We start from the raw sequence: 22,490 nt of genomic DNA, 5'->3' as shown, positions 1-22,490 counted from the left end.
CTTCATTCATTGCTTCTGAATTTAGCAAGGTCTTTCTCATCAAGACATTTGACACAAATATACTTAAATTTTCTTCTAAATTTTTTTGTGTGTGTGTGAGGAAGATTGGCCCTGAGCTAACATCTGTTGCCAATCTTCATCTTTTTGCTTGAGGAAGATTGTAGCTGAGCTAACATCTGTGCCAATCTTCCTCTATATTACGTGGGATGCCACCATAGCATGGCTTGACAAGTGGTGATAGGTCTGTGCCTGGGAGTTGAACCTGCAAACCGTGAACCACCAAAGCGGAGTGCACGAACTTGATCATTATGCCACCAGGCTGGGCCCTCTTCTAAATTTTTTGATGATTCAATTTGTATAATATGAATGCTTCAATTCATATGAACTGCTCCCTCCACCAAACAATTAATTTCCCCAGCACTGTGTGCAGAACAGTTATTTGTTTCTCCACTGATAGTTGATGATAACTTTACTTAGTTATGCTTCTAGATTAAGACTCCAGCCTCCTAGCAGGACCTTGTTACCCTCCCTGTATCCAAACCCTGTGTGTAACCTTGCAGTCACTTCTATAAGAGACGGAGTGCCCTCCCTGTCCCCTGACAGTTTGTTTGACTGTGTGACTTTGCTTTGATTAATATCATTGTGAACGGAAGTGATCCTATGCCAGTCCTGTTCTAGGCCTCAAGAGAGATGGCCCTCTTGCCCTCTTGGGCCTCTGTAATCACTAGATAGCTGCTTTCTCCTTCAGCCTGAGCCCCAAAAGAAACACACCTGGACCGGAGGTGTGCCAGCTGCCCAGTGGATGAGCAGGGCAGTGTAAACAGTTACCCCAGCCACTGTGGCACTGACTGCCCTCAGTCTAGATCAGTCGACCTCCCAACCAACTTGTAGATGTGTAAGAGATAAATTTTTATTGTCGACTGTCTCTAAGATTTTAGAGTTATTGGTAGGATTTTGGCAGGAAAAGAGAAGCAGATACTGTAAACAACAGAAGAAGGAGCAAGGGAAAAAAAGGGATAGGCAATATGGAAACCCACATGGAGACGAAGAGTTAGCTAGACATGAAATGGTTACTGGGGATCAAAAAAGGAATAAGGCTCCAGGAGTTAAAAAAACCCCAAACTCTTTCAAAGTCAAACACATATTTGTCTTGACAAGCTCTCATGGCAAAAATTTATGTGTTTTTCACCCAGACTTCAAGCGAGATTTAAACACAGGTTGCTCCCGCCCAAGAAGTAAAAAAAAAAATAAAAAAAAACTGTTTTAAAAGTTCACCGCCCCGACCCAAAAAAGTCTTCACTGGAAAATATATATTAAGTTTGAGTTTTCCTGAATATAGCTTTTAAAGATTTTCCTCTTTTATTTAGCTACGTACACACACACACAAAAGACTTGTACTCCAAGATTTTGCACAAAGCAAAAAAGCCAGGTATTCATCTTAATCTCTCACCTTCTGTTGAAATCAACCTGGATGGAATGATCAATCACAAGATCAGCAGGACAGACAGGGTTTATTTTCTCTGGGTCTCCTCCTAACTTTTTCACAGCATCACGCATGGCAGCAAAGTCTACCACAGCTGGCACACCCCTAAGAAAAGAGAGAATTGAGCAGAAAACAAATCTGTTAAACATGTGTAACTGAAATGTTTAGCTTTTGCCTCCATTGCTGATATTGGCAATGGGACTGTCTCATCAGTGGAGCTAAGAATGGATGACTTAGACAAGTGAATGTTTCTAAGCACATTTCCCTGAGCAGACATCATGTAGGCAGTAAGTGCCATGACTGAGTGGTTTCTTTGTACGCATCTTCATCACTGCATTAAAGTTAACAAGAGGCCGGCCTGGTGGCATAGTGGTTAAGTTTGCGCACCCTACTTCTGTGGCCCAAGGTTCACTGGTTCAGATGCTGGGCATGGACCTACACACTGCTCATCAAGCCATGCTGTGTCCCACATATAAAACAGAGCACAGATGTTAGCTCAGAGACAATCTTCCTCAAGCAAAAAAGAGGAAGATTGGCAACAGATGTTAGCTCAGAGGAAATCTCCCTCACGAAAAAAACCAAAAACCAAGAAAAAAAACCCCCCCCAAAACCCAAAACTTAATAATGAATAGGGTCTAAATAGAGATACTGTGGGAAAGCTGGCACTTAAAAACTCTGGAGCATTTTCTTGCTATGACTATTTCCCACCACAGAGTGAGGTGACAAAGACCTGCAGGTGACAGATGGGTGACACCTTCAACTTCAGAGAAAATTTAAGTTAGTTTTTTATGATATAACTTAGAAAAGTAGGCTGTGAATCAAATTCATATTAAGTGAAGACTTCCTTTTCATTATATTAGAGGATAAAATTAGGTGATCTTCCTCAAGAAAAATGAAGTTTGGTCTCTAGAAGGAATAAAATTACATTTTAAAGCGGAAAGTTTGTGTCTCAAAAAAAGAGGCTGTGATGGAGCAAAGATTCCTGGGAAGAGCAGGATGTAAGCTGAGGCTTAATGGTGACAGGTCAGGCCTTGTGAACTACGCATCTTCTCCCCGCAGGGGACAACACAGCTACCTTCTGACGACAGCTGTTTGAAATCTGGCTCCTTGGGTGATAGGACTTGGGGAGAAAAGATTCTGTGATAGCTCCACTCTGTGCTGTTTCTTTCAGCTTGAGCTAGGGTACTCAGAACCAGGATCTTCAAGACCAAAGACAATGGCCTTTGCCATTGGAAAATGTGGATTTGTCTGAGGCAATCTCTTGCTGCCAAGGATACGAGCTCTCTTTTGTTTTCAAAAGTGTCTGGATATTGGGTGATAAACGATACAGTCATGGTGTGTGTTGTGCTTTCTTTAAAGGCTGAGAGGGGAGGCAGTGAAAAGGAGAGTGAAGTGATGTCAGGCTCACGTAAAGTCCTGCAGGATGACGCGGGCAGGCTTGAATGGTACTTCTATGTTCTTGTGCTGCGTGACATTCCAATCTAGGATATTTTCAATGTCATTTTTCTTGACCAAAAATTGATCACAGTTCCGAACGGCTGCCTCCAGGAGAACTCTGATAGAAAACGGTAAGCGTCCTAGGAGTAAAGGAGAAAGCGTAACAAGACAAACAAAAACCATAAGGCACTTGATTATAAGAGCTCTTTAAAGCCAGTCTACGTGAACTTGATACTAGGCATGAGACTAGTCTTCCAACAGGGAAAGAGGGTAAACTTAAACTGATCTCAACAGTTTAAAATATAAGGATACTGAATGGGTTTAGAGACATTCAGTTCTAGAAAGTACCCACAGACTGGGCAAAAGTAAAATACCACAGTTAATGCTTTCATAACGAATGGGTGCCTTGCCTTGGATTCCTGTTGCAGAGCTTTCCTTAAGACATCATGAAAGAAATCAGTCCAGATAGCTGCTGTATTATGTGTTACCAAGTAACATACACACACACACTACTTTATACAAAAACTAGTGTTTGAGAAATGAGAAAGTAACTCCTTTATAATTATTGTAATGAAGATCAAAGTCATGTACATCTTCCAAAGGAAATAAAAACCAAAGTTCCATCTAGTATGGCCACTGGTAACTGGGGTTTCTAGGGTAAAACAATGGTAATTCATAAAAAGTATTTTGTTTATTTATAAAAGAAATGTTCCATCCTGAAATTTGAAAATTATTCACCAATATTATCTGGAAAAGATAAGAGTACAAAAGTAGAAAAGCATAGGATTTGGAATAAAAAGATGTGTTTTCATCCTCTTCTGCCTCCCACGTGGTCATTATTTTCTCATGTCTTTGCTCCTCTGTGGACCTCTGCTTCCTCCTGACTTCTTACATTTTATAAACATGACCTCATATGGTTGTTATGTAGATTAAATGATATAATACATATGTACAAACACTCTCTATACTATAAAGTGTTATACGAATGTTACACGAATATGATCATTATTATCTACTTAAAAATGAGCAGTGTAAGAAAGGTGGGTGTGTGTGAGTTGGTGTGTTTGTGTGCTTAATCCAAGACCATTCAGCCCTTCTCGACCACTTCCTCTTCCAACTCTCCTACAGGCTAGTTAATTACATGGCTTAATTATCAAGCAAGTGAGATGCCAGTTGCTGTCAGAGCCAGTACAGCATAGAGCCATGTGCCTACCATATCTTGAATCCTTCAATTTATTCAAGTTGAAGAATTTCTTTTCTGGTTGTGCAGGATCCAAGGGTTCAGCAAGGTGTGCAAATGGGTTGCTCATGATTCCCGCTGGCCTCGTGTCTCTGAAAAGGAAAGAGAACATTTAATTTCTACTCTCAAACCTGGACCTCATTTATTCTGGTAAGCGTTTTCCCTCTTTCACAATTATGGCACTCCTCCAATTTCAAAGTAGGGGATTCAAATATCTTGAATACAAGAATGATATTCTTAGCGAATAAAATGGGCTCCTGTGAAGCCACTGTGAAAGTGAGAATTTACCTCTCAAGAAAGCATAAAATCTCAAATTTCTTTTGTCTTATTTCTGACAACTTTCCAGCATTCTTCTACTGATGAGATGTAGGAAGAAGGGAAAGGAAGGATGTGTGTCATGGTAAATCCTGAATATAGGAACAGACCTGTGAGCTGGACTCACATCTTGCTTGATGGGAGGTAGGAGGTCCATAGCAGGCGACATTAGGAAATTGTGTAAAACGTGGACTCTGGAAGGGGGACCTGAAAGCAGCTGTTTTCTGTTGTAACAGTCTGTGCACCATTTTAAATAACTGTGTGAGTGAGAAGTCTTCCTGATTCACTTTCGCACATGGTAGCAATGGTGTGTTCACATCTTTCAGGTACCTTGTGTCGGCATAAAGGCCCAAACTCCCCAGATAAGTCTGGAGGGGACCCTCTCCCACAGCTCTGGGCAGGACTTCTTGTGAATCTTTTCATAAATTACAAGCGGTGAACAGGCAGAACACTGTTCCTGGCCTGCACCACACAGATAAACAGCGATTTCAAACAACTTCACTACCACAACTGAGAGAAAAACACAGTGCAGTGGGGTCAGAAGACCAGCTCTCAAGTCCGACCCCTTGAGCAAAAATCCATTAATCAATCCTTCCCCCAAAGTCTTAACTTTTAGGTAAGAATAACAACTTCTCTCTACTTCATCCAGGGCATTTCTGAGTAAATATTTAAATATTCAACATATTTTGGGGGTTTGTGGGATAAAAAGTTACAGTGGGCCTTGTCTCCACAGATGGCCAGTATCTTATCTTCACCAAGACACAAAAAGGACTGGTTCCTTAAAGAGGGACAGAAAGGGGACTCGAAGTCAAGACTGGGAGGAAGACTCAGATCTCATTGTGCATCCTTCCATGTTGTTTGCATTTTTAAACACGTACACATATAACCTTTTGAAAGCTGGTTAAAAGTTTAAAAGAAATAGATATTTGTACATCCGCTCTGCAGTGCTGGGTGGCTCTGGGGAGAGGCGTCGATTCAGAAGCAGCCCCCGCCTTCCTGGAGTGACCCATGTGGCAGGCAGCAGGACAAGCCAGACACCTGTAAGGGGCACAGGAGAACACAGAGGCAGGTGAGGCTGTCTGCCCGCCGCCCTTGCTGCTGGGACCTGCTTTTCCCCGAGTCGCTCGGGGACTGGTGGTGGAGAGGGAAGGAATCTGACCCAATCTGGGCCAATCGACTTCCTTCTCTAGAAATTCTGGAACTGAAACTGAAAAAAGGCTAGCAAGGGGCAGGGGAACACACCGTAACTGTGTTTACAAAAGCACGTGCTCTAGACCACTTGCACTAGAATTACTCGGGATCTCTCGTTAAAAATACAGATTCCTGAGCCTCACCCCTGAGCTGCTGAGGCAGAATCGACTGGGGAGGTGGCAGGGATCACAGTCTGTAATCTCCCAGGGGTTTCTAACGCTTGTCCGGTTTGAGAATTATTGCTGGACACTGTGGAGCGCTGGGTGAGGAACTCATGCCTCCTAATTCAGGGGGCAGTGAGGTACTCTGTGATGTGGATCAAGGCTGCCCTAGGTAGAGAAGCCCACGGCATCCTGGCCTACATGCCGATCTATATGACCAGATTCATATCTCAAGTTATATGACCACACAATAACCAGACCCCATCTGCACTGAAACCATTTAATGACTTTTTACATCATCTTTTCTTTTTCCAGTAAAAATAAATCACGTACCCATGCCTTATAAATTTAGCCCTGACCCTCAACACATTGCAGCAGCAGCTCTGACTGCCCATGGGTCCTGTCCCCATGCTATTCCATACTATTCTCTAAATAAAAGAGCACTACTGCCAGACCTTGAGAGTCCAAGAAATCTTTCTTTCGACTCTTCGGCTCACCGACCCCGCATCACTCTGGAAGGTGCACGTCTGAAAGGGGAGGGAATCACAACCAAAATGCCTCCGCGGGTCAGGAAGGGACCAGACAAGGTAAGCAGGCTGCACAGGGAGCAGCGGCCTGAGCAGCGTTTGCTGTCTAAGGGGCAGGGCCACTGGCTCCAGCCGTGGGCTGCACGCGGGAATGCCCACCCAGCGGTGCAAATAGGTCATCTGGCTTTTCAGGCGAGGCTGGTCGTCTGGATTTCTATATGAACGTCTGGGTGATTTATAAATGTTGCTAACTAAATTTTTCTAAACCACTGTGTGGGTCTGCAGCATGATGGCCAAGCTGAACACGCCGGGGGGCCCTATCTGACCGGTGGACCACCAGCTTCCCATTTGTGTCCAACCTCGCCTGGCGGATGCTTCGAACTGGAGGAACGGCAGGGTAACCAGAGAGAGAAAACTCAGGTAGGAAAGCACGGAAAGGGAGCAGCGGAGAGGGAACCAGAGAGGGCAATGGGATGGAGGAAGCTGAAACAGAAAAGAAGAGGTAGACGGCTTACAGGCTGAGGAGACGAAATGTAGAGCAAATGGCTGCTGAGTGAACAGGGGATCGTGAAAGGGGAGAAGGAGCCCAACTGAACTCCAGGTGCGGAGGGTTGAAGGACGTCAGGACTGCTGCGGGGGGAGGGGGTTGGAGACTGTAGCTTTAGTTTTTGAGGGGAGACTGCACATATGATGGAGTGCCACACAAATCCAAGAGACCTGTCATTCATCTCTACTCAAGAAGGGGCCAGTCAGGAGGAGAAACCTAGAAACACACCGTCTAGTAAGAAACATGCCCGCCTGCCTGCAGAAGGAGAAGTTTACAGACCTGTGGCTCAGAAGATGAGACTAACAATCCCACTGCCTGGAATTCTGAAGAGGATGTAAATTTAAAAGGCAACAATGTTACTCTCCCTTTGGTTTGTCACCGATGCCACTGCCCCTACAATTCACTTTTCCAACCCCAACCGTAGCAACTCAACAGGAAAACGGCTGTTCAGCCTGCCTGGAAAATGGATCAGCTGAAGTGGCTCCTAACAGGCTGTAGGACAGTTCAGATTCTCTGCAGCCAGGGGAGGTGGTGGGACGCCTTTGCAGAACGGGGCAAGGCGGCTCATTGACATCTTTAAAAAGTCTTAAGTCAGGGCTGGCCTGTGGTCGAGTGCTTAAAGTTCTGCACGCTCTGCTTCGGTGGCCCGGGGTTCATGGGTGCGGATCCTGGGTGTGGACCTACTCCACTCATCAGCCATGCTGTGCAGGCATCCCACGTACAAAATAGGGGAAGATTGGCACTGGCACAGATGTTAGCTCAAGGCTAATCTTCCTTACCCCTCTCGCCCCCCCAAAAGAAAGTCTTCAGTCTCTGAATCATCCCGATCTCTGTGTCAGGCCCTAAAGCAGCTAGGTGCCCCAAGTTTGCCAAAATTCTATGGCTAAGCCACTTGCAACTTGTACCCATATTTGCCGTTATGCGGGGAGCAGGAAATGTGTCAGTTTACTTCTCCATAGCTCACAAATGCCCTGGGCATCATTTCGGAAGCCTCCCACAATGCCCACCACCCTACAAATCCAGCTGGTATTTCAGGATGGATCTAGTGACCAATGTGGCTCCCGTAGAAAATGCTGATGGAAAGCTCTACTGTGTGCCTCCCCTGCCCTTGGGGACCAGGTAACTGTCTAATGTCACTAGATAATGAAGCAAATTCTACTTGTAGAAGTCAGAGGAAAGAGGAACCAGTTACTAATTACTGAGTACCAGACCATGCCAAGAGCTCGATACCATCTTCTCCTAACTCTGGCAACTCTCGCCCCAAGGCAAAGCCTATCATTATTCCCATCTGACATCTAAGGAAACTGCAGCTCAGAGGGATGGGAAAACTTGCCTAAGGGCATACAGCTGGTAAGAGGTGCAGCTGGATGTTGAATTCTAGCTCTTTCCACCTGCCCCACGCCCGTCTCTCCATGTGCAGCAACGTCTTTCTGAAGATGATGCTGGCTGGAGGTCACCACCGACCCCCAGAGATAGTAAAAGCTGGAGGAGACTCAGGCATATGAGAAATCCTTGTGTAAGACTCAGCTCTGAATACTGGAGTTGCTGTTACTTCTCTCCATGGGTCACTCTGCACCTGGGTGGGAGCCAGGCATTGACTGTCACATGTCCCCTGCCACTTGTTACTGAACCACAGGTCACTGGAAAGCAACAGCAGCTGTGTTTTGGCAATCAGTACTGGTTTTGCTTGGGAGTTGGGAAACAGCCCCTCCATAGAAAGCCTGGAAGGCTCTGGAAATTGAGCCACTCCAAGGTTCACTCGGACTGTCGCTCTTGTCTCAAACTCCCTTTCAGGAGTTACCAGTGCTTTGGTCTTCTCAAGAGAAAGCCAAAAACAACTGCGTCCCAAGGAGGGTGCTTCAGAACAGTCCAGATGCAAAGCAGAATTGAGGCATTGTGAATGCTTCCCAGGTCTGCCCTACTCTGGCCAGAATCCTACCCCATTGCCAAACCTTGAGTATCACCATGGGTCCTGCAGACTCCAAAATCATCCCAAGACCTGGGTTTTGTCTGGGAACCCCACCAACGGCCCAGGGAGCCCTGCCTACTCCCCCAGACCCCACTGTTTCAATTCCCTGTCTTGACCCCCATGCTCCCTTCCCGCTGCTTCGTTCCTGCCTTTTTTCTCTTTTATCTACCCCCATTCAATACTAATAAAAGAGAGCAACAAGCAGAGAGAGTCAGTGTGGGCTTTTTATGAGAGGGTGGAGTATTATCCTAGTTTTTTCTTTTCTGGAAGGGGGAAGAGTTAGTATACACGGAAATATGTCCACGTGCTGCCTTTTCTGTTCCACAGAATAAGATAGTTCTACATGGAGGCAAAGGAAAAGGAAAAAGGAAAAGAAATTTAAAAAAAAAGAAAGGAAGGAAAGAAGGGGAAGTGATATCCTCTGAGCAGCACGGTTGGAGCTCACCCAGAACCTGTCCTTCCCGCATGCTTGCTTTCAGAATGTTAGCACTGTGGACCCTTCTCCGTGGACCCTTCTCTGTGTCCCCTTCTTCATCCAGTAGGACATGTGAACAGCTCTTGCACAAAAGGAATCCAAATAGAGACACTTGTACTGTATCTGGAACCCTTCACCGCACCTAATTCACATTCTGAAAGTCAAGAGAGTTATTTGGTAGAGAAACAGTGTCTTTCAAAGCTAACCCGTCCTGAAATACCAGCTGGGTGACTTGTATAATGTCATGATCCCCATAGGTACACTTTGTGCATGGAAGAGAGGGGGTGGGGAAGGAGTGCTGAACACTAGATTTTTAAAATAAATCACTAAAAATACCAACTATTAGGGACAGGCAGGCAGATCAGATTTAACAAATGAACCATGCTCCCAGCGAAAAGGTGGAGGAGTTCAGAGCTGGGGTTCTCCCGCAACCACAAACAGTCTTGCTGCCAAGTGACCTTTGGCCTCAATTGAGGAGCTCTACAGGAGACGTGGAGAGGCACCTTCACGTGTACATACACTGCACGCGGCATTACCCCATCACCACGCCCTCGGGACACCTTGACCTTCGATGCTAAGGCAGCAATGAGCCAGAATCAGAGAGTGTTGAGCCTTCTGCAAAAACTTAGAGATCATGTAGCATTCCCGGCTGAGGAAACAGAGGCCCTGAAAAAGAAAGTGACTGACTGCTTGGGGTCACAGGACGTGTTGGTGGTGAACCAGGAAGAAAATACAGCTGATTCTCCCTCCAATGAAAAGTAAAATTTCCAGCAAGGGGAAAAAAAAATGCTTAAAATCCTTCAAAAGTAGAGTTGAAAAAGTCCCACTTAAGCATATCACCGTCTTCTGGCACTTCTTTTTTTATTTTTTGACTCAATTATTTTACTGAGGTCACATTGGTTTTATAACATTGTATCAATTTCAGGTGTTACATCATTATATTTTAAATATTTAAATATCATATAAATATCATTTTTGCCTCCGTATAGACTGCATTGTAAAACCACACATCTGTGAACAGCTAATCTTTGACAAGTGAGCCAAGAACATACAAGGGAGAAAGAAAAGTCTCTTCAATAAATAGTGTTGGGAAAGCTGGACAGCCATGTGCAAAAAAAAGTAGACCACTATCTTACACCATACATAAAATTAACTTAAAATGGATTAAAGACTTGAATGTAAGACCTGAAACCACAAAACTCCTAGAAGAAAACAAAGGCAGTATGCTCTTTGACATCAGTCTTAGCAGCATCTTTCTGAATACCACGTCTCCTCAGGCAAGTAAAACAAAAGAAAAAATAAACAAGGGGGACTACATTAAACTGAAAAGCATCTGCACAGCAAAGGAAACCATCAACAAAAGAAAAAGACAACCCACCAACTGGGAGAAAATATTTGCAAATCATCTATCAGATTAGGGGTTAATTTCCAAAATATACAAAGAACTCATACAACTTGACAACATAAAAATGAACAACCAGATCAAAAAATGGCTAAAGGATCTGAACAGACATTTTTTCCAAAGAAGATATACAGATGGCCAACAGGCATATGAAAAGATTTCAACATCATTAACTATCAGGGAAATACGAATCAAAACTACAATCAGATATCACCTCATGCCTGTCAGAATGGCTATTAATAAAAAGACAAAAAATAGCAAGTGTTGGAGAGGATGTAGAGAAAAGGGAACCCTCATACACTGCTGGTGGGAATGCAAACTGATGCAGCCACTACGGAAAACAGTACGTAGATTTATCAAAACATTAAAAATAAAAAAAACCATATGATCCAGCTATTCCATTTCTGGGTATTTATGCAAAGAATATGAAAACACTTTTAGTGTTTTTGTGAGTTAGTTCTATAATCATTTACTGAAACTTCCAGGTAGTTCAGAATTCCAGAGAACTGAGTAACAGCTAAACTTTGGGAAAACAACTTACGGTTAAGTTTTAACAATCTGCCCTGGGTGACTAGTTTATTCCAAGAGAGGCAGAGGAGTAAAGCTAAATCAATTTTATCACTATAAATATCAAACATACAATTCTTTACTCAGATCTAACATAAGAAATGTGAGCAAAGACTCACATTCAGTGATATAAGTGAAATAGAAAAAGTTGCAGAATAATATATATACTAGAATCTAAGTCAAAAAACTTCAAGACTATTAGTGTAAATTCATTCATACACACACACCCCACTGTATACGCAAATGAATACAAAAAAGAATGCTATAAAGTTAACGATGATTGTCCCTAAGTAGAAGAAAACATTGCATAAAGAGGGGGCTTTAACTTTTTATGTTACATACCTCTGAATTGAATCCATATTCTATTTTCTGTAAGCACACATTCATTTATTACTTACTTTTTAAAAAGTTGGAGAAATCATTTTCAATTCGTACATAAGTATCGATAGAGGATATTCCCTATGGGAAGCAACAGTGTCTCTATAAAACGAGAACTTGACATTTTTGGCAAAGTCTTTTGAAAGACCTTCCTGGAACTACAATGCACAGTTCTTTCTTTAATAATATCTGATGAGGATTTATTTAAAAGTAAATTTGTGACTATTACTCTTTAGATAAACCCACTTTGCTCCCAAAATACGTCCTTCATTATCCACCAATGACGTGAGATGGTTCTGAAGAGATGGTTCATATTTAACTTTAGACGGACAGCTCCGTAGCTTACACCAACCAAACACGTCAATTCAAGCTGGACCCGCTCCTTCTCACCACCCTCCAGCCTTCTTCCTCACTCACCCCACTTCCTGTGAGTCTTTGCTCACACTTCTCCCCCACACCCCCCGCAGTCCCAGCAGGATACCAAACTTATAGCTGAACCACATCTTCGGCGGTGAGAATATTACACTAAGAAGCAGGTGCTCAGTGTAGGAGCCTTAGAAAACGCAGGCGAACAAAAGGAAGAAAACACCAGTCATCTGAAATAGCATGGTTTGCAGCTGCCTGTAACGTGGCTTTTAAACGTATTTGGATTTCTTAAAAAAAATGGATTAGATCTCACATTGTTTTGCAAATCGCTTTCTTCAGTCAGCAATAGACCACAAACATCTTTATAGGGCCACCGTGATATTTTATATCACTTTTACCTAACCATAAAAAATCTATCATTGAGATACATAATAATTTACTTAAATCTCTTACTATTAAAATACTTGGGTTGTTTCCAAGTATTAACATTCAGACAACGCTGCAATCTTTTGTACACACTTCTTTGAGTAGATCCTTAATCCATTTCCTTAAAATAAATTCTTAGCTTTCAGTTCCTAGAAGGAGGACAGCTGGGTGGAAGAATTTGCATATCTCCATTTCGTTTCCCATCACCAGACCGCCCGGGACAGGCTGAACCGGTTTTATGACCCTTTTCTGAAGCGGCGAATGGAGGTGCCTACACCAGGCAACATAATTTGTTTTACCATTTGCTCAATCGAGAGATTAAAAAGCTAATCTTGGGCATCTCTTTAATTGCTAGTGAAGGTAAATACTTTTCCATCTGTCTGTTAGACACCTCAATTTCTTCTTTTGTAAATTGTCTGCCTGCCAGAGAGGCCAAACTGAGTGACACTAAGATGGCCTCTGGTGACCAAATGTTCTCATCTCCGAAGGACTTGACTGTGCTATTAATGTGGCTGAGACTCAGCTCTGTAACCCCGCAGAGGCAAGGACTGCCCTGGCCTCTGTCTCATCCTGAGATTTGCAGTCTGCAAGCCTCCTTTTCACATGAAGTCAGCCCTACAACCTGCTCTGCAATCAGAACCCATGCTTGGGCGCATTGCAAATCTAGTTTGATTGCAGGTAAGTGACCGATGAGCTTAACTCCTGAGCAAATCCCCACTAGGGTCAGTGAGCTTTGCTATCTGTAACCTGGAGGGAACCTGCAAGCCCAGGCAGCAATCTTGCAGATGAGCTTTGTGAAGGTGACCGTGTACAGGGTAGGGCAGGACACCGCTAACCCATCACTGCTGCTGGAAGACTGTCTCGGCCTGTACTCTCAGCTGACAGGCAATGCCACACGAAGATGCTTATTTGGCACAGCCTGACTGGTAGAGCTGTTGGGAGTTGTCCAATGACTTTAGCTAAATGCCAATGGTCAGATAAAATAAGAGTCACCTCTTCAGGTCTCCCTCTAGCCTTTGGAGCATATAGACCAAGATTTAGCTCCTTCTGCTGTCAGAATTGAATCCTCTTAGGTTGTCTTAGGATAGAGAAAGAGGCATAGAAATGAATGGACCTTAAAACCAACCACAGGATTTCCCCGCTCCAGTAGGAAGGAGCAGAGGAGAGGAGTAACCCTGAGCCACAGAACTCCCACTGGCGATGGGGTGGGGAGGACAGAAGTGGTTTGTGGGGGGTGGGGCGGGGTGGGGAGTGTGCCTGTCAGTTTCCAGGAGAGCCTGTAGAGTCTGAAGGAGCTTTCAGGTGACAACTTGAGAACTGCCGCTCTACGGTCTGAAGTACAGACAACACATGCTCCCAACTATGTATTTAGGAGAGCTAAAAACACACAAGAGTGGATTGTTTAAATCTATACCAACAACAGAAAGAGGTTTCTTCTGTATTTCCTGTGGTTTATCCAGCTCTCTTCCTCTCTTCTCTCACTTTCCTAAATACACCTGTCCTGAATTTTCGTCGCTTCCAGCTCCCTAGTCAAAGCAATGTCAGCACATCTCTAGAGTTCACCTGGTTAGATCAGCTACATGTCACCTTTTTTCTGTTTAAAGAGAAAGTAATGGGTCCCACTCCCAAACTGACCGTTGTGTATCTATTCTGCATGCTACTTGTAAACAACTTTTTCTCAAAAATGAGATTCCAGAGATGTCTATGTAAGCATAAACAAGACCGAGGTCAGGACCGTCCAGGCCAGCAAACCGCCATGGCTTCTCCACTTGGTTCTTGCACAAAACAGGGAGCCAGAAATATCAGTTCTCTGCTTTATTTGATGCAGATGCATCTGGGAATCTGGAATAATTAAATATTTCTGAATTTTCCCAGAGACCACGTCACCTCTTTGATCCTCTAAGCTGTTTCATAAAAGTAATTTAAAACAACACAAAAATCTCTTAAATGCAATATTTGTAACCAAAAGAATTTTGTAGGAGAGGCCATAAGAGCAATTGTTTATTTTGGGAGAGAATGAAAAAGAAAAAGAGTAGTGCAGGAGAGTCTTGGAGAAAAGAGTGGCTTTATAACAATTTAACCAAATCCATCAACACATTTTCCTTGAGTACTGCGGGGACCTGGAAATGGCCACCCCAAGATATGTCTCTTTGGCATCAGGATTATTTGAGGCTGATTGCTTTTGATAAACTGGGACAGGGAAGGAGGCTCTGAGGAATGGAACTTGCCCTTTGTTAGGACACGTTTACATTTGCAAGATAAATCTCTATCTGTAAAAGGTGCCTCCCTCTCTGTACCAGGAAGAAGAAAGGAGATGACCTTCTCTCCAAAAACTCTTAATCAATCCCAAAGGCAAGGACTTAAATCTGCATTTTATTGTGCTTGTCTGGTAACCTCCTGTAACTGACTTCCCTCCCCCTCCCAACTTTGGCATTTCTTTAAGGATTAAGCATCTTTCCTTAGGCTAGGAACTGATTGCTGCGCTCACCTGTGACCACTCAGCTCCAGATGATAGACTTGCCTCCTGCTACACCCACCGAGATAGCAGACCATTACCTGCTGTGTCCATCAAGCACTGTGCTGACAGGGCAATCTTGTGACTCTTGTGGGAGGGACATTTCAATCACATGTGAAAAACCCCGTTTGGGGGTATATAACCACTCTGTGCACCCCACTTCTTTGGTGCCCTTTCTTCCTTCGGGAAGAAAGGCCCCGGGCCATGGTTCCTCATAAAGCTTTGTTTAATTTTCTCTTGCTATTCTGTCTCATGTGAATTTAATTCGTTCTCCGGCCAGGCGAACCCCCATTTGGGGAGAGGAAATGTCTTTCTCCCCTACAGTACTAATTATATGAGAGGTGCACTTTATGCTATAAAATGAAAAGCTATGCTGTCACACAAAACTTGTCTCTTTTTGCTAAATTTTTATATTATCAGTGTGTTTTCACTTATTCATCTGTTTTGTCCGGGACAACTGACCAGAATGCTCCACGTATATTCCTAGATTTTTTAAAAGAGATGTAACAGTTTTCAAGTGATTTGATTTCATTTTGAACAAGCTACATAACCTTCCTGTGCCTCAGTTTCCTAATCTGTAACATCAGGTTAGTCGATGGTCTAAAACGTCCCTTCTGAGTGAAAAAATTCTATGATTCATTCGTTCATTTATTCAACACATGCTCACGTTAACCGTCTACATGGTCCTAAAACAGGAAGTCCTGGGGATACACCAGGAACAAAACTGACAAAGTCCCTGCCTTCATGGTGCTTCCATGAGGATGGAGGGAAATAGTGGAGGGAGACAGATTAAACAATAAATAAATATAGAAACAGAACATCAGACAGTGACCAGCTCTGTGGATAAAGCAGGATGGGGGCAGTAGGGAGTGTTGGAACCATGAAGGGTGTCGGTAGGTCAAAGAAGCCCTCATTGATCTGGAGCCACTTGAGCAGAGCCTTGGAGGAAGTGAGGAGATAAGTTGCTTACAATCTGGAGGAGGGGTAAAGTCATGTGCAAAGGCCCTGAGGTGGGTCTGAGGAAGGCAAGGAGGCACAGCAGAGTGAGTGAGGACAAAAAAGGAGGAGACGAGGTGGGGAGATAGCAGAGTCAGCCCCTGTAGGAATTTGGACTACAGACAAACTACAAAGTACTCTCTTAGCTTCCCACTGGGTCTAAGTCATAGACTTCCAACATCAGAATTTGTCAGTTTGGTAAGAAATTAACTCGTAATGTGGAAATATTAGATTGCTTCTAAAAAGTGGCTACTGCCTGAAAACGAACCCTATTCTTTCCCTGAACTTCATTATTAAGTAACCCTGGGCATTTCCAGGATGTATCACAAAAATCACCATGACTCACTCGGCTGATGCACACAGTCACTGCCAAAGGATTGGGGATGAGGCCCTGGCCCCTGCATGGTCTGACTGACAGGCCCTGCTCTTTACTTTCTGGCCAGGAAGTAAAGCCCTGATTCTTTAAGGCTCCAGTTCTAGCCTCGCTGTCCAAGATGGCACAATGTCACATGCAATTCCCAAAGGAGAAAGGCTCACGCGACACATCCTTTAAGCTCATTTTAAATTAACTGCAGTAGCACAAACTCAAAAGCACTGTCATAGTCATTTTTATTTTTTGGTCTCAACGTGGGCTAATCTAAGTGGAGTTTCACAGAAAAGTCTAGGTGAACTTCAGAACTGTAATTCCAGAGAGCCACTGAGAAAAGAAAGCCATCGTGGGGCCACGAAACGTTGGCTGGAAAGTAAAGACGCCGGGCAGAGCTCCTCACAACCAGGCATCCTGCCCGGCCCCTTCTCCCAACCTCAGCCTCTCCTCATCGAGGTCAGTCCTCAGCCTTTTCTGGGAATGGGGGTCCCCCGCCCTGCCGCAACCCACTGTCTCTGGTGGAGCTTCAAAAATGACACCTGCGGAGACCTCAGCCAATCCAACTGCATCTAGGTCTCGGGAGCAGGAGGAGTGGAGGGGGCGGGCACTTGTAGCTCTTTTTTTTTTTTTTTAAGATTTTATTTTTTTCCTTTTTCTCCCCAAAGCCCCCAAGTACATAGTTGTATATTCTTCGTGGTGGGTCCTTCTAGTTGTGGCATGTGGGACGCTGCCTCAACGTGGTCCACAGAAAGGTTCCGATCTATCCTGAAGACAAGGATAGATCCACCTTGAACCACTTGGCACCATGAAAGGATTCTAAGCTGGAATCTTCAAGACCTCATTTGATTTTCAGAGATCACTCAGGTCGGGGTGGAGGCTGACTCAGGGGAAGGATGCTAGACTGGTGTCAGGGAGGCAGGTTATGGTGCTATTACAGGTCAGAAAAAGAGGGTGGAGGCAGTAAACCCCAGGGAGTGTTAGGAAAGTAGAAGGGACTGAGGGTGGCTGGGGAGGATGGAGAGGTCTAGGATAGCTCCTGTGTTCCTCATCTGGGCAAACTGGCAGAGCCAATGACCGGAACGGGAATAGGATGTTGGCTTTAGATACGGTGAATCTGGGATGAAGATGCCCAGCAGGCAGCAGCACAGGTGGGCCTGGAGCTCAGGAGGTCTGAGCAGAGACGGAAGTTCAGAAGAAGGGCAGTGGTGTGCATTACGCCTGGAGAGCTCCATCACTCCACGGGCACTGCAGCCTGGTGACACGTGCTGAGTGCCTGTGGGTGCCAGCCACCTTGCCCATGTTGTCTAATAGGGTCCCGCAGCAACTCTGTGAGAAAGGCATCACCATCCCATTTGACACCAGGGCCCAATCTCTTGCACCCTGCTGCCTCCCAGTAGGCAGCACGTGTGACAGTATTTTACACTCATACAAAGACCTAGATTAACCAAATGGATTAAATCTCATTTTAAAACAGTCTTCACACTCTAAGGTATATAGGTGAGGACTAGATACTCAACCTCTACTTCCCCTAAAATATCCCAGATTTTTGCAAAATTTGTCTGATAGATAACTTTTAAAGAATGGGTTGATGTTAATAATCACCCCATACCAGTGTTTGGTATCACCAAATGATGATACCAACATCGCCAGCACTTAAAATGCAACTGATTCCTTATCTGAGCAAATAAGGGTTTTATGAAACATGCATCCTTAAAACCAATCCTGAGGCTGGTCTTGATCCCAGCACGATTATAGAACCAGACTTTTAGCATGTCTGCCTCGGCATAGCTCTTGCATATAACAACTGTCCACCATGATTTATTTACCTCTCCTCTTCTCAACCCTAAATTCCGACCTGGTGATCACAAGGAGGACACTTTCTCAGACTGATGCAAATTCTTCATGAACCATGCCCCAGCGCATACTTTGCATTGTAATTTTACAATAGTGGTCATAAAGGATGATGGGGATAAGGAATAATTAAGTGCTTCATACACTTCAGTTTGAGCAACTGCCCAGGCAAGTCATCCTATCCAAAGATGGGCTTGCCCAGAGCTTTCCTTAGGTCAAGAGAACAGATTAAGCGAGAACCACACCAGCACGCGTGCACAGGGAGTCTTGCCAATCCATCAGGTGGATTACCTTGCACAGCAAAGACCAAAGCAGAGCATGAGGAATCCAAGAACCGATTAGTTCAGAGAGTGTGACGTTATTTTAGTGATTCTATGTATTAAGGGATACATACTTACCTCAAGAACCTGGTCTGTCTCCCAAAGACGGAAAACGTAGCTTAGAGAGCTGGTTTCCCGTCTTTGCATGTTCGCAGCCTCTAATCCCAAAGCCCTTTAGTTTCCAAGCAACATTTACAATCACACTCTGCCTCTCACTGCAGTAGACAAGATTCGTTCTCTCTCCCTACACCTCAGTTCACTCGCTTCCAGACATAAGGGAACAGTGGCTACACCTCACTGCTCTGCCCAGCTCCCAAGGGCTGCTGTGATAATTAGTAACAGATGAAAGCGCAGTGCACGCTGGGAACTCTACATGCACCTGTGAGCTACCACTATTCATGAGATTGATATCAACGTACTTCATGTGCATCAGGACCTAAATGTAGCCTATTTCTTTTACTAAAGATTTAAATATACATTTTAAAACTCAACGGATATTCTAAAATGCAGTCGCGGTCACTCTTATCTACTGGTGGAAAAAAGCATTCTAAAATCAGAGACGACCTAAAGGCTCCAGACATACATGAAAAAATGATAACAGACCATAAAGAAAAATGTTTTCCTCAAAAAAGAAGTTGCCTTTTTACGTTGGCTCAAGTTGAAGATTTTTGTCGTCACAATTCTTTCAAATCTTTTCAAATCTTGCAGGTGAGATGAAATGTTCTTGGTCCTAGGCAATATCTGAAATTTTTTCTTTTAATGTGATGCATTTCTTTTATAAGAAAAATTTTCCTCCAATGAACTTAATTGAGATTAACTTAGCATCTCTTTCTTGAGCATCTTTGCAGCACGCATTGCTAAGTACCACAGGAGACAGGGAGATTAGGAAAACACTCCTTGTTTCCTAGCAAGAGACAATCTGTCCGGGAGACTAAGATGAGCACACAAATGACTATAATAATAAGGTCGTAAGAAAGGTCACGGGAAAGAGATAGCTGTAACTAGGGGATCCAGAAAGGTTTTCCAGAGGAGGAGAACCAGGAGGAGGAGAGCGGGAAGACTGATTCAGACTCAAAGGCAGGGAGAAAAGCAAACACAGGAGCAGAGAAGCAGACGACAGAGCAAGCGTCCAAGGACCATTCAGTGGTTCAGCTGGGTGGACACTGGGGAAGACTAGTTTGTAGACGTTTGCTGCAGCAGGCAGTACATGCTTGCCACTAAAAACACACAACAGAGAACAATTCTTTGTTAATTTATACAGTTGGAGATGAAGATGCTAACTCCTGGAAGCGGGAGAAAGAAGTGAGTGAAGAAAGGTGTGGATGAAACCAGATTGGCCAAATGTTAATGTTCATTATTGCTGAAGCTGGGGGTTATACTCCCGTTTCTTTGCCTGTCTGAAACTTTCCAAAAACATCAGCTAAAAAAGAAATGCAGGCCAGTCCATCTGGCGAGATGGTCAGCTGATGGCTTGTCAGCTGATGGTACTAATCCCGTGAAGAACTGTCTAACCTCGGGCTCATATGCAGGGGGAGGCGGGGTCGAGGTTGGAGCCGACTCCACAGGGGAAGTAGATACGCACAGTGTGACAAAGGTCTGTCACTGGGCCCGTTTTCGCTTCCCCCTGCCTCTCACTCTGCCCTTGTGTCTCCACTTCCCACTGGGAGGACGGAGCAGCAGAGGTCGGCTACTAGGCAAATGGGTGGTGTGTCAGTCTCAGAAAAAGGAAGGCGGCTGTGTTGTCCCCATGTACAAGTGACTGCAGGGGCTACTTTTGGTCATGTCAAATTTAATACCTGTCATATCAAACGTAATACTTGTTAAATACTTGCTAGAAAATATTGATAAGCAAAGTGAAGAAAGTTAAAAATCAACTGGACCCCCCCACCAAGAGAAAAGCCCTCAGCTTCTGGCATATCTGTTGCCTCTGTCCATGCACACGCACACCCATACAGACATGCACACGCTTCCTTTCCCCATAAAAATAGGGTCACAGGGAAGTGTTCTTGGGTAACATGCTTTTAAACTTAAAAACTGTACTTTATGACACTTCATGAAACAACCTTTTACAGCCGTTTAAGGGCTGCATAATAGTCCATTAAGGAACATTTTGATCTGGTACTTTTAATCCCGGACATGGTCTTGAGTCAAATAATAATGTTTAATAAAACGTTGTGATCTCAGAGGGCTCTTTCTCAATATGATTTTGAGTTCATCTATACTAATTCAGAAGTGTGATGTGACCATTAAAGTAATTTGTTTTATTGGGGGAGCAGGGGCTGGTAACATTCTAACCAGAGAAATAATCCTATCTTTCTTTAAAAAGTATAGGTTGTTGAGGTTTGAGTTGTTTTCTTTGTTTTCAGGTTGTAAAAGCAAAACATGAATGTTGCAGGGCAGGCAGACTATGGTGTTAACAAAAAGTAACAAGTGAAACTTGCCTGCCTTCCTTCCACCCCATTCCACCGCCCAGAACTGGCTACTGTCAATAGCTTGGTATGTCTGTCTTCCAAACATTTACAAGGCTATTTTAAATACACGTCATCGCACTCCCACACAACTTAGGTACATATATAGATACACAAATAGGCATATACTGGTTTCCCTGCTATTTGACAGTAGAGCGTTATGAAACACTTCATAAGCTGAAATGGTGCAAAGCAAAGAAGAAATTACCATGAAATTACATGGGAAAAATTTTTGAGTGTTCCCAGACCCAAAAAATAACCTACCAAATAACACATAAAACCTAAGCTAACACTGGCATATGGTGAAAGCAGGAACAATATGAGAAATACAAAGCCTATATGAAGTAGGAATCACGTCTGTACAGTGTAGCGCCACTTACCAGAATGGAGAAGACAGTGAGCACACTGGACGGCAGAGAGGTGGTGATGATGGTGATGATGGTGCGTTAGGCTGAGTCGCCGGAGGCTGGAGTGATGGGAGACACAGGAGACTGGGGTGGAGGAGAGAGAGGAAGAGGGTCATCTATCAACATCTCATCGTCACCTGAATCCACCAGGGCAGGCATGTCACTCATGTCTCCACCCCCTTCTCCGTCTGCCTGCCTTGATGCGGAAGGTCGATTTCCTCATCCGCTGATGTGGAATGCTTGAAAGACCTCACTGCTCCTATGCGTGACGGCTTAGCTTCTATAACAGCTCACTGCAAAACAAATGCTGAACACTATTTTCACCTTTTGCCTTTTTTCGTAAAAACGAAAATCACCTTTGGATTTCTTTCAGTTAGCGGAAGCAGGTACTACTAACGTAAGTCTTCCGTAAAGCGAAATTTCAGAGAGCGAGGGAAACCTGTACCCATCTGCATACATACTCACGATGTACATATACAGTTTATAATATTTACACATATAATGAGGATTTTCCTTCCTTTTTAAGCATTTCCTTTGTCTCTGTCCCTGGAATTGGAATAGCTATTAGAGACACTACTTATTTTTGCATAAGAACGCCCCAAATTCACACCCTTGGTTAGCCTGCAGGTCCATCCATCCCGGCAGAATGTCTGAGACGGCTCCAGAGAGGCAGCTGGGAATAAAGACCCCCACTTCACATCCGTGGTTGTGTCCTCAAAACTTCAACATACCTGGCCTTCCTTTAAACAACCTCCTATGGATTCTTCTTGATTTGATTCCAAATCCTTGGCAGTTGCTATTTCCAGCTATCTTGGAGCATCAAGCCCCTGGTTGGTATTCATGCATAAAGTCCTGAAGAATCTCCTTTTCCATGAAACTACCTCCTTGAAGCCCAGGTCCTGTTCTGACATTCTAGGACAAGGGTCTGCAAACTACCACCTAGCACCTCTTGTGCAAATAAAGTTTTATTGGACCCCAGCTGTGCTCATTCATTTGCATCCTGTCTGTGGCTGCTTTCACACTGCGACAGCAGAGCTTAGTGTTTTAACAGAGCCCGTACAGCCCACAAAGCCTGATATACT

At 44.1% G+C, this 22,490-nt stretch overlaps 1 protein-coding gene across 9 annotated transcripts in view; it reads right to left on the bottom strand.

Moving 5' to 3' along the window:
• Nucleotides 1-22,490, bottom strand: part of ACO1 (aconitase 1) — a 60,228-nt gene that overhangs the window by 34,157 nt on the left and 3,581 nt on the right. For 2 of the 9 annotated variants that reach the window (XM_070590252.1, XM_070590254.1), the window contains exons 2-6: nucleotides 21,382-21,492; nucleotides 5,408-5,513; nucleotides 4,134-4,252; nucleotides 2,892-3,060; nucleotides 1,451-1,588 (exon numbers count right to left, since the gene is read on the bottom strand). In XM_070590252.1, the coding sequence (XP_070446353.1) occupies nucleotides 1,451-1,588; nucleotides 2,892-3,060; nucleotides 4,134-4,230 (404 nt within the window). In that variant the 5' untranslated portion in view covers nucleotides 4,231-4,252; nucleotides 5,408-5,513; nucleotides 21,382-21,492. Of the gene's footprint in view, nucleotides 1-1,450; nucleotides 1,589-2,891; nucleotides 3,061-4,133; nucleotides 4,253-5,353; nucleotides 5,514-9,315; nucleotides 9,536-21,381; nucleotides 21,493-21,604; nucleotides 21,702-22,490 lie in introns of those variants that run through there. The other 7 variants (XM_008519039.2, XM_070590249.1, XM_070590253.1 and 4 more) reach the window with 6 other exon arrangements.

This window comes from Equus przewalskii, chromosome 22 (genome assembly GCF_037783145.1).
Source record: "Equus przewalskii isolate Varuska chromosome 22, EquPr2, whole genome shotgun sequence".
Taxonomy (NCBI): Eukaryota; Metazoa; Chordata; class Mammalia; order Perissodactyla; family Equidae; genus Equus; species Equus przewalskii.
Note: the sequence above shows the minus strand (reverse complement) of the source record. Positions and strands in the feature narration are given on the sequence as shown.